This window comes from Scleropages formosus, chromosome 25, assembly GCF_900964775.1.
Source record: "Scleropages formosus chromosome 25, fSclFor1.1, whole genome shotgun sequence".
NCBI lineage: Eukaryota > Metazoa > Chordata > Actinopteri > Osteoglossiformes > Osteoglossidae > Scleropages > Scleropages formosus.
In genome coordinates, this window is record NC_041830.1 from 9,122,487 (window position 1) to 9,135,180 (window position 12,694).

Genomic DNA, 12,694 nt, shown 5'->3' on the forward strand with positions numbered 1-12,694 from the left:
ATTGATCAGAGTACTTACCCTGGATTTCTCTAGTAAAATTTTCCCTGTGGTGTAAATGGATAAATAAATGTTAATAGTTGGATAAAAGTTTCAGCTAAATAAACAAACATGTAAATGTATCAGCTAAGCATGCCCTTGTTTTTTTCAGCTTTTCAAAGGTGTTACACTGAGATTTTGTAGATTTATTGTCCAATCAGGACAGTTTTACAGTAAACTACATTCCTTTCAATAGGTTAGGGAGTTTGAACGTGTATAAGGGGTGCAGGTTTTACAATGCATCTGTAGGAAAGGTTTCATACTCCATTGTTTGCTGATTGGTTGCCTGCTGTTCACCTCGATGCTGATGCTGTACCAGATGAGTATGGAGGTAGTAGCAATGTTAGCTTCATAGGGAGGGGAACTTGCTGAAGAACCCTGAACAGAACTGTGGCACTGCGCCAACTCCCTGTCCTTGTTTCCACCCCAGGTAAGCCTGGCAGTCTCGGAGCATCAAGCCGAGCCCCAGGCCAAAGTAGCAGAGGTACAACCTGCCCCACAACCTGCCCCACAACCTGCCCCGCAACCTGCCCCACAACCTGCCCCAGAGCCTGCCTCAGAGCCCGCATCCAGCTCCAGTGCCCCAGCTGTGCCCACAACAGGCAGCCCAACACCGAGGGATGCCTCACCCTCGGGAAAAAAGAAAAAGAGCTTCTTTTCCAAGGGAAAGAAACTCTTCAAGAAGCTTGGGTCCAGCAAGAAAGAATGAAACCAGGACTCCTCAGCTTTTACAGCAAGCACTTTGTTTTTACTATTTTATTCTGTCCTGTATATTTAGCAAAGGTATATCTCACCTATATATACATATATATAGTATAAGACAAACCAACGATTGGTCGCTGTTTCTCTGGGTGTTAAGCACTAAGAAGTTACTTGTTCATTAATAAATTGCTTACAGTCATGTTTTGTATGTTATGGACACCCAGCCAGTAGAGTGGCATTCCTACAGTACTGTTTTTGGTTGCATGGTAGGACTAAGTTCACTTCATGTACCAATACTTCTCTAGCTTGAGTAAATATTACAGTCGACTCCTAGTAAAGTTGTTGAAAATTCGATAAATGCATTTATATTTAATTATATAAGATACTGCTAACATGATGGTGTAGGATTACTGATGGTATTTGCCCAGGCAGATTTTTAAATGGTTGCTTGTTTTGATTACCTGCAAATGGACTGTTTCGGATATTTATTCTGCAGGTGAAAGTCGTGTCTGTGTTTCTCTGTCTTTGCATGTTTCTTGTTGAAGATGTATTTTTGATGGTGTGCATTTTAAATGGAACTTCAGGCCCTGGATTGAGCCATATGGCTTTCTGGAATTCTGTACAACTGTGCACATGCAGTCATTTGTCGTGCAGAGTCCTCTGGCTTCACGGTAGAACTCCATTTTGAAACATGGATCTGTCACTACATGATTATTAATTTGAATGCTAGAAAGCCTTGTCTTCTACAGCGTTGGCCTTTCCAAAGCTTTCAGAAACCTACGCTTTCACAGAAACACATTGTGATAAATGGGCTCCTACCACTTTGCTCGTAGGCCTCCTCCAGCAGGTGTTTAGATGTAGACATCGCGTTCACTTATGAAACTGAAGCGGTTGTTTTTGCCTTTTGAAACATTCTCATGGAACTCGCGATTTATTGCTGTAATGATTCGGCCCACGTTGCATGTCAGAGGAGGCCAGAGTGAGAAAGACGGGCTGGTTGCAGACCACCCACTGTTGTCACCGCTCAGGAGATCCCCCACCCAGCCCCATCGTATCCAGTTGGTTTACCGCTAATCACACCACAGTCTGTCCGTACGTCTCTCCAAACGGAATTGCGTCTCTTCTTGCTTCCCTCCGTTTTAGGAGTGTGGTGTCATCGTCCTTTTAAGGACGTGTTTCAAATGAAAATAGGGAACTCTTGGGTGAGCAGGGCGATAGATCGTGGACTAGTGACCGGAGGCTGTAGTCTTACCGGTTCATGCTTTTCTTTTTTTTTTTTTTTTCTTTTTTTTTTAATTAATATGCAGTAATTTATTTACAAGAAATGTTAACACAGTGCCACCACTGTTGAGATATTCCTTTTAAACTATAGGGCTATTGTATAATCGGCTCTCAGGTGTAAGCAGTAGTTTTTTAGCTTTGCTTTTTAGCCACCTAGTATGACGCTCTAGTTCTTACCACACGATCAGACTGTTGCCAAACGTGAGACACTTTGCCTGTTGTCGTGTCAACAGAAGAGCATCGCATCTCTGTATGACTCACCAGCACTCTAAAAGGGTTGGGCGAGCGCTTCTGCAAGAGTTGCACATTTCTCTGTGTGCATGTGGGGTCACGAGGGTCATGAATGTTTTTTGATGTTATTTATAATGGGTTATTGAAAGAATCCTGCGAGCACAAACTGTGCCTGGTGCTGCATTGCATAAACTTTGTTGAAACATTCAGTCCAAAGCTTAACCGGTTATGTGTGATGAAAAAAGCACTTTGAAGCTGAAGGAAAAGGTCATAGTTGAGACCATGCTAGCAAACTGCTGGTGTGCTTTTTCTCAGCAATGCTTAAAGATTGCGTTGACCAGGTTGACCCAGTTTGCTAGGACTTAGTGGAGCAGCGTTAGGCAACACGTGATATATCGTAGCCTTATATGACTTCTGTTAGTCTTAATTTGTGTTTACATAATATTTCTATTAATTGCATGGATAAAATTGACACGCCAGTAATTTTGCCTTATTTATTAATATATTTATGTGTTTATAACAGTATCTGGCATTTTTATTGATGTTTAGTGTGGCTGGTGCAATAGTAGCCAGGTAAGGAGCATGTGTGTTGTGTACATAATATGTAGGAGGGGAAATGCTAGAGTCTGGTTTTAGCATGGGGGACACACAAAATCCTCACGCTGTACATATTCTCTTCAAAACTGTAGGTATGTCTTTTGTTTTTTGTATATTGACATTTTTATTACCAATCTGAAATCTCATCTGTAAAAAGACCTTTTTTGTTATTGTTTTTGCATGTTTTCCTGAGAAGCGATGTTTCAGAAACAGTAATGGTGGAATTAGTGCAAAGAAGTTGACTCAATGGTGTGAAGATTTCTTTGACTGAGGAATCAATCTTTTTACTGGAATAAAATATATTTTCACATAAGCCAGGCTGTGTCGTTTCATGTTGATGCGTTTATCATTTGTCAAAGCATCGGTGTCTGCATGTTTTATGTTCTACTTTGGGCTTTGATATTTGTTCCTTAACCATTTGTAATCCTGACCAGGTTTTAAAAAAAAAAAAAAAAAAAAAAATCAGTGCAGATATGTATCACTAAATTAATTTTCATATGACTTTAGAAGTGAGCCTCTTATGTGTTTTTAACATGCTCCAAGCTCTTCTGTGTCCCAGCTTCTTACAGCCAGGGCTCTTATCTTATGAAATATCGATAAGAGCAGCAGTTGTGTTCGTGTCCCCCACTTCCCTCGACGCTTGGCAGAGAGATAAGGCCTCGCTACTTGGTCTTCCACACCCACCAACACCAGAGAGAGCTGCAGAGCCCAGAAGCCCACAAGACACCTCTCCACTGAGAAGGTAAGTACACCTCAGAATCATCAAATGCCCAGAAAATGCTTCCCAGGTAAAAAAAAAAATAAAAAGACAAAGCACATTTAGTTTATTTTGACCTTTATTTGCTCGAAAACATACATCAAATTCACACAAAAAAAAATCGAAATGGAGAAAACTATCAGCTAAATAAATGTAAATGCATGGAATACAGTGAAGAACAAAAAATACTCAAAGTTGGGGGGGAAAAAGCATAAAAGCAAAATGCAGCACATCTACATTAACGTGGTCTGTCGGCTTTGTTTTGTCCTGTGTAGGCGGCTTATGTGAACTGCAGAGGGTGACACCGTAAGCCGGCTACGCGCATCGAAAACAAAGCACACTTCCTCTTTCTCCATCCATCGCACAGAAGACGTTGTCTTTCATTTTTCACAGTAGCCAACAGTACACTCATCCATAAAGTAGGAAACACTACACTGTGCCGAGGAGTTTAGTAGTGCTTTCTACTTTATGGATGACTGCACTGTACTTCCCGTTGGTGGCACCATTTTTCTGGAAGTTTCTGACATGGCTCCTCCCCAACACAGCTCTCCACCCACCTGCTTACCCACCTACCCACCCCTCATCAAACCTGAGTTTTCCCGGCAAAACATGTTACAAGACACTTGCTAAAGTGGTTATTCAATAACCAAATGTAAGTGGCACTTGGATGACTGGTCGCTAATTTTTGGAAAAATCACTTCCGGAAAAAAATGGTTTGGTTACCCCAGTGCTGAAATGCAAACGCATGGGAGGAAGGCAGTTGATTCTATGCAAGAATTTTCTGTTTGATTTCAGTAATGCTCAGCAGAGAGGAACTGGTAGAATTTTCTCTTACTTGTCATGCTGTCTCACTTTGTGGAACTAGACTATATATCCCAATAAGTTACAAAATTTTGTTTGGTCTTGAAATTTAATCTTGAGTGTAAAAATCTTGAGTGTAAAATATAGCGATAATTTTTTTTTTTTCTCTCTTTAGGTTCAAAGCTTCACTTATTGTTAGCGCATGTAGTTTTTATTGAATTTAGCAAATGAAAGCATTAAAGAAATCGCTGTGTTCCAGCAGTGGTTTTCAGAGTGGAGGAAGTTATGAGCTCTGAACCTGGATCAGCGTTTACTAAATTCAAACTTCGGAACTTCTTAGAGAGAAGCCATCTTGGATTACATGATCGCGCATTTCCCCGAACAGAGTTCGAAAGACAGGTACAGTGAAAACTAGCCTTCTCTCCGTCAAATTCACAAAATAGAAATATTATGAATATTTTTTGTGTGTTACTTGATGAAGACTGCGATGCATTCATTAATGAGATTATTTTTGCTGTGCAAAATGGTTAATTTGTCATTTTTTGAGTTGGACATTTAAGTTTCTTTCAAAAAGCTCAACTTGCCTTTGTAGCTATAAATAAACTATCTCTACTTTTGCGTTTCAAAAGTTCAGCAAATATGTGCACAGTTCCGTATTAAAATCACTTTTTGAAGTTAGTTTTATTCCAGCACAAAGGCTGGAGTGAAGTTAGACAGACATTTACTGAATTTTTATTTTTCAAATGCCTGTTATGTTAGACCAACATTGAATACTTTTTATTTTACAAATACCTGTTATGTATTGAGTGGATAGCTACTAAACGGTTTCCAGTAATGCGCATATTTGATTTTAAATGTACTAATGAATATTTCCTACATTTCAAAATTTTTCAGTTTAACTAAGAACTTAACCAAGGGTCTTACCAGTGATGTCCCTCGCCATCCAAGAAGAAAATGGGTCGCTGATGGAGATGCGGTCACCTTTATACCCCTTCTCAACCACGTGGTGCAAACCACAGGAAGAGGTCTAACAGTCGGTGACGTAGTGCTGAAGTCCCCACGCCTACCAGGCCTTGAAAGATACTGTCGCCTCTGACAAGAACTTCAGGCCGCTGTCCCCTTTTATGGGCATATACTCTAGTCAGAAAAATAAATTTTAGAAAAATTGAACAAACTAAGGGAGTTACACCCATTGAACCTTTGAATCTCTCTCGGTCCTACATACCACCAGACCCATTTGCTGACACGTTTTCACAGGATAAGAGTAGTAGAGGAGTCCCATCTATGGGAAAAGGCCCAAGAAATTACATTATGGGAGCTGGATGACATTTAATGCTTTTTCAGCTGAAAGGAGACATCGTGGTGCTTTTCCATACGTGATTTTTATTGGCGTACTCTCGCATTTGGCTGACGTGCAGATGCTGAAGCTAGCAGCAGTTATTGTGGTTTTTAGTTTGTTTCAAGTGTGTGTTTTTGGCTGGAAATCATAGGTCAGGGACAATGACTTGTATACTATATACATTATTCAACACATTTTGTGTTTGTCTCCAATGGAAATTCTAAATTCTTTCTGATTTACAGCAGGGTATTTCGCTGTGGCAATCTATGGTAAGTACCTTGCTCAAAGGTACTTCAGGAGAACCCCTGCTGAGCAACCTGCAGCGATGTGAAAGTGACGGGAATAGTATTGTCAGATTCCCTGAGGTTTCTAAGTGTTCTTTTACAAAACAGAACACCATAACCTGACAAGACGCGCGCTGTTGTTTGTCTTTAGAGAGTTTTAGAAAGCAAAATTGTCCTGTTTTTCTCTTCTTCCAGTATTTCCTTGTGGGAACTACAGTACAATGTGTCCACATGCAGTGAAAATGCAGTAATTCAGCACCCCCCCCCCATCTCCAAAGTGGAACTGTTGTGTCTCTATCATTTTCCCTTCTTACACAATCTGTGTCCTCCTTTGTAAAGCAGCCGAAACGATGAGCTTGTAAAGCCACCGTTTCCATCATTGCAACACGTGTGGTGGCAGTTTTTGGGTAAGTAATAAATCAAACGAACGGGACGCACACACACAGTGGGTCTTGGAGCCGGGTGGGAGTCGGATTGCTTTTAGCGTGACATTCAAAATGCCAGACTGAAGATTTCATCAGCGCTTTATAAAGAGTGGTGAGATTCTGGTAATTAACAGTAGTTGGTATAACTTTCACATACATGACTACCCATCTGTTTTTAGAAGCAGGAAGCTTGACCTTTTTTTGTTATTATTTTTAAATTTATATGCATTACATGCATATAACATTATTTATACTGTGTTAGAAAAGGTGCCAGCATTAAATAGATTCTTGTATTTCCCCAAGTTCATAATTGAGGTCTACTGTATACATCTTTAAATTATCTTGCAATTTATCTTAAAAAAGATCTCAAAATTTGTAGCCAGCCGTTGGGTTGGAGATATTAAAATGACAAATTTTACAGGTTACGGTGAATGAACATACATATTTACATGTTCATGGCGGCACAACTAAGGGTTATTGTAGCTGAGGGGATCTCTAAAGAAGGAATATGAATGAATGAACAGTAGCTAACAGAGCAATGCAACTGTTTTCATTCACTTAAGTCTTACACTGGACTGCTTGCATGTTTCAAAGAAATGCCCCGAAAATTTCACCATTAGAAAAGTTTATGCCGAGATGTTCATCCACATGTAGCTAGTGCAGGAAGTGGCTATTGAGAAAACACGTTGTTTCCTGTACAAACCCTGAATTTGAGAGCTCAATTTAAGCTGCTGAGACACTTTTTTAGGATGAACAGCAGAATGTTTTTCTCAATAGCAAAACATTGCCCATTGGTGGATGATGATAAGGGGTCCATATCACTGCCTCTTTGCAGCTTTCTAAGCAAATAAAAACTTTGCCTTAAGGAAGACGTTTTTGAAGAATTAATAGTGGTATCTGGTGTGTTTCGATCATTAGATCAGATTCAGACACTTCAAAATGTCCACGTTTGTCACTTGCAGCAGTTTCTGTAACCTACCCTGGAGGTCTGTAGTTGTTTTTCATCAAAAATCCAACTACAGTAGTTTATTGGCGTTCTGTTTATGCCCGGGTTACATATGACTTCATAAAGAATAGGTTTAACACCGGACTGAATTTAAGGTGTTTTACGGGCGTATTACTGGTGACGTGTATTTGTACGTGTCTCAGTATTTAACGTGATGAGTCACATTGTGCATAGATCCTTTCTCCTAACCGTAATGTGCCTCGTGCCTCACAAAAAAAAAAAGTCCAAATGTCAATTTCACATGTTTTTAAAAAGGTACAGAAGACAAAGGCCAGCTTTCTTTATAATTACGGTTTTGGTCCGATCTACATTTCTCCTAAATAGATTTTTTTCTTTGACCTCATTTTCACGGCGACAGGTTGCGTCTGTCGGCAGCGAGAAGTAGCTCTGCGTAGCCACAGCTGAAACTGTGTCTACTTTGGGCAGAAGCTTTCCTCGGGTGTCTAGGCAACCCTAACCTCAGTGTCACGCTCAGCAAGAGGACGGGGAAGTGGGGGCAGGGCTGCAGTTCGCCGCAGCTCCGAAAAACAGGCCTTACGAAAACACGAGGTAGCTGCTTTTACCCGTCTACCACCTGAACCTCAGCCTGAAGGAGAAAGAAACACAATGTTCTGACTTTCTGCCGGTTGTCTAAAAAAAATAAAATAAAAATAATAAAAATCTGTTCAATGTAGTATGTAATGAAACCTACGTTTTTTTCAGCCGGGAAACGCCCAAGGTTTCGATTCCCCATCCGGCATAATGAACCCTCTGACAGGTAAAGTAGAGCAGGGGCCAGCTTCACTGACGCATCGATGTGTGTGGAGATAGCGAGCTGCAGGCAGGATGTGCGCACAACATCGGTCAACACAGTGATGCAAGTTACAGCAGTAGCCCAATTCTCAAAAGCCACAGTAAATCACTCTTCATGCGTGAATTCAAAGTCTGTATTTCTAAATGGCAGTAAGACACCAAATGCAGGGATACTGCAATGTTACATTTTTATAGTCTTTGAGACATGGAAAACTAATGGTTCCTGTATTACTTGATTTTTTAGGAAATATAAAGCTATAGTTCTTAACCATACACTGTTATGTGTTCTGGTGTATCCATCCATCCATTTTTTGTATATGGCAGAAAAATTAATAAATAGATATTATAAATCGTTTTAAAATTTAGATCAGATGATTTAGGACTTCATATGCATCCATATCCTTTACCCTAATTTGTCGAGTTATTTTTTTTTTTAATTTCATTTTAAAGGAGAACCCCCAAATTGCCCTCTCCTAGAGTAGGGTTCACAAAAAAAATTATAATCTCTAGAAACAATGAAATGCCTATGCAGACTGATAGAAGGGACATGAAAATATATTTTTCATATAGATTATATATATTTAGCCAAACTTATTTTTCTATACACTGTCTTGCAAAAAATGTGTTACAACTTTAATGTGAACGCCATCAGATTTTTCAGAAGTCTTATAAAATCAGGAATAAAAATGGGCAGCTATATCCTAAAGGCCCCTTTTCCACTTCCTGGTTTCCTAGTGTGTGACACAGCTCTTCATGGTCGGCCGGGTTTTCATTTTTCGATCGACTGAATTTTTTAACCGGCCGCGTCCGCCGCCAGACGATGTGTGTGAGGAAAAACAAACGTCTGGAATTTTGTCCACTCTGCACAACGTCAGCTCCGTCGAAAGTTTCTTCGGATGCAAAGTCCTTGCTGTGTGTTCTTGACATCATGATGTGGAAGTAGTTTTTTTTTTTTTTTTTTTTTAACAGCCCAGTGGTCCAAATGGCCATTTTCAAGTAACATGAAAAAGAAGACCTGTGTTTCTGTCCGCTTGGTGACGTCTTATGACGGGAGACAGAGCTCATACCCGTATTCAGTGCTCAACTGCAGAGAAGGGATTTTAAGAAAAATGTCGAACGACGGATTGTTTCTTTGTGAAGTCCGATAGCCAAGACCCTGTGAAAATGGAATAAAATTTAGCTCCGACCAAAAAATGCGAATTAGGAAAGAAGATTGGGGTTTGTGTGCAAGGTTTATGCGAATAGAAAGTAATAGTTTCCATTCGCTTGAGTTGGTTCGTTTTTGCCGCTTGAATGAAATCATTGCGTAAATGAGCTCAATCAGCCCAAACAATCAAGTTATTTGGAATGTATTTATGAGAACAGTTACAAAAATTTTGTGAATGAAATCAAATGAATTTGTATTAACAAAATTACTGGGATGGCTGGTAGTGTAATGGTTGGAAATACTGCCTTTGAACCCAAAGGTCATAGGTTCAATTCCCACCTCCGGCTGTAGTACCGTTGAGCAAGGTATTCGTCCTAAATTGCTTGAGTAAAATTACCAGCTGTATGAATGGGTAAATAATTGTAAGTACCTTTAGAAAACAGCATCAGCTAAATGTAAACTCTTCAGAATAAAACTGGTTGAGGTTTTACCGAGGTACATATATAAACGGTTACAGGACTTGCCTGGAGATTTACTCGACCTTCATTTTAAAATGAATACGTTACGTTTCATCACGCATGTGTTTGTTTCCATCTAAATGTTATCATCAATAGGGGTTTAACAACTGGACAGGAAATGGGGTGACAGAAATACTAGCAGTAGTCGTCAGTGGAGTTATATACAAGAACTGGGTGGGACACGTCCCCCTTGCTACATCTAAGACCCTTAAATACCAAATCCGCCTCAGAAGGATTTCAAATGACAGCAAAATCTTAGAGGTAAAAGCACGTGCAAAGAACCACACAAATAGGTGTAAATCTAGAGGTAAACGTACAGAGCTTTCCTTCTGCTGCACTTCGCCTGTTTTTCCATTGTCTACGTTCGCAGAGCACGTGGGCTGGTGACTTAATTTTCACTGAACATTGCATTAAAATCTAAGACTACCAGTGCTACAGGAGCAGAAATACTCAGGTGTCACTATGTGTCTGTTAAATAAAACAAAAAAAAAAACGTACAGATCTTCATGGTGCGTAGCGCTTGTATTTTTTTAATGATTGTTTAGAATTACTTTTTGAATGTGCAGTGGAATCCCAGTTCTCTTGGGAAGAACCTGATCCTGTTCGTACCGATGGACGAAAGCTCAGCTAAGAGATGGCGACGGTTTTACGAATGTTTCGTACAAGCTGATCTTCATGAATGATGAGGAAACAAGAATGGCGTGTAACCAGCGGGGCTGGGGATGTCTTGGTATGGCGGGTGGGGGTCTGGATGTAATGGTCACAGTGAAGGATCCCAAAAGGGTGATCTGTATCCACGGTGCATGTGGCTTTGTGACAGGGCATAGTGTAGAGGACACCACATTGCTCCTGAAGAGATAGACCTTATCTCAGCTGGCAGCCGCATCCCCTCCCTCTCTTGTATCCGTGCTTTTGTTCCCCCCTGCCCCCACTCCACGTGTCTGTGCCCTCCGGTTCACTTCAGACAAACACCCCCCTCACCTCGGGCCAGCCTGCCTCCCCTACCAGCCTCAGAGCTGCTGAATCCCTTTCGACATTCATGGTCTAGTTCAGACTCACATATCCTCGAATCTCTTAACAGCTTCATGAACTTACACCCCGTCATCTGTCACCATCACCTTTATATTTCCTTTCAGTTCTCTATGCTGCTACTGGTGCAGTGTGTGCTGGCAAGAACAGCGGTACTGGATGAATTTACCGTGCTTCAACGATCGCGTGTCCGTGTCTGAAGCTCTTGATCCGTTGGTGAAATGCACTTTTGTTTACTCTGCCTACCTCTCTTTGGAGAAAAGCATCTGTCCGGAGAAGAAATTCAAATGCAAAGTTCCAGATGCAACGTAGTGTAAAACAGAGCCAGAATATATATCAAGCGCAACAGGAATCCAAGCGTTACGTTTCTAAGACCACAAAGATAGAAGTAATGAATTAGATTTATCCAACCAAGGCAGTGAAATGGCACTGAATTTCTTGGCTAATGAAGGTCGAGTGGATTGAAAGGCACTTCTCAGTCCAGCATCACCGTGGTGGTCCTCTGGCCCTTTACTCAGTGTATCTCGTCCGTCTCAGTGGACACAAACTCTGTTTTCCAGGGGTGCCATGTTACCGTCTTTCACAGCTAAAGTTCGCATGACGCATTTTTGAAAGTGTAGAAGATCTAAATGATCGAAGAAATGACGAGCGGTACAATACACTGTTTGACCTACGCTTGACCTGTAGCACTCAAGTGATGCTATAAGGCAGGCGGGTGGGCCGCGCTCGGCTGGAGACAAGTTTCTTGTGACCGCGCTGGAAAATTCTTTGACTAAGTGTACGGCAACCTTCGATTTAAAAACATTTTTTCCCAGAAAACACTTTGTATTTACTCCACACTCAGGACAACCAGCAAGGGTGTTCATATTGCATTTTTTTGGAAATTTTGGAAAATTAAAAAAAGGAAACTGAAGACTCTCGCCATAGCGGGGAGATGTTACTTTTTGGAGATCGCTGTTTTACACCATTAAGCTTGAAACTATGAAAAGGTGCTTTAATAGCATGAGTAAAATATTGATTCAACAATAATGCAGACCGTCTTGGCAGGCGCTGTTACATTTGAACACGTCCGCTGGAACTGAAAAAGTGGTGCCCATGTTTTTGGGGTGGCTCTCCTGCATATATGTTTGTGCGTCTGTGTAGATATATATAAAAATAAATTAAACCTGCATTTTCATGGACGCACCGAGTAGTACTGAGTATAGCTTCCACTCTGAAATTAGTTTTTCTTTTTTTTTTTTACACGTTGACCGTATTGTCTTTGAACATACAGCGTAGAGGAAGTAACGGCACAGAAAGAATGATGCTTATTAAATTATGTTTTATAGAGTGAGCTGAAACATCATGTTTAAAAGGTGGTCCACTGACGCACGGCTTCATGGGTTGGAGCTGAGGTGTCGTGGCGGCGTTCAAAACCCAAAGAGCTCCGCGGTCTTGTTTCAACTTCCTCGATGCGACACGTTTCCTGGTTAAAGCAAAACTGAATGAAAAAAGACTCGGAACTTAAAGGTGCAAGATTCTCTGAGAATTAGGTGGAATTAACAGTCGCTGAAAAACACGCAGATGCGAGTCGATAAGGAGCGGTACGGATTTCGACGGAGTTAGTGCTCGGTGACGCACTTGACGGTGGAAGAAACTTCATTGTAACCAAATATGGACATGTCTGCGAGAGCCAATGGCAGCGCGGTTTGCAAAACCCGCGAGCTCCTCGGGCTCCGACCGCAAAAACGTGATCGTCCACTGGCCGAG

General features: G+C 41.0%; 1 protein-coding gene and 1 long non-coding RNA gene across 5 annotated transcripts in view; both read left to right on the plus strand.

Moving 5' to 3' along the window:
• tspoap1 (TSPO associated protein 1) overlaps nt 1-3,159 on the plus strand; it is a 90,319-nt gene extending 87,160 nt beyond the window's left edge. For all 4 annotated transcript variants that reach the window (XM_029249165.1, XM_029249163.1, XM_029249166.1 and 1 more), the window contains one exon: nt 467-3,159. In XM_029249165.1, coding sequence (XP_029104998.1) covers nt 467-745 — 279 coding nt within the window. In that variant the 3' untranslated portion in view covers nt 746-3,159. The remainder of the gene's footprint in view (nt 1-466) is intronic.
• A 3,201-nt stretch (nt 3,160-6,360) lies between these two features.
• On the plus strand, nt 6,361-8,286 carry LOC108928286 (uncharacterized). The gene is made up of 3 exons (XR_001965661.1): nt 6,361-6,435; nt 7,818-8,008; nt 8,162-8,286. It is a non-coding gene; the product is annotated as an uncharacterized LOC108928286 (long non-coding RNA).
• The last annotated feature ends 4,408 nt before the right edge of the window (nt 8,287-12,694 follow it).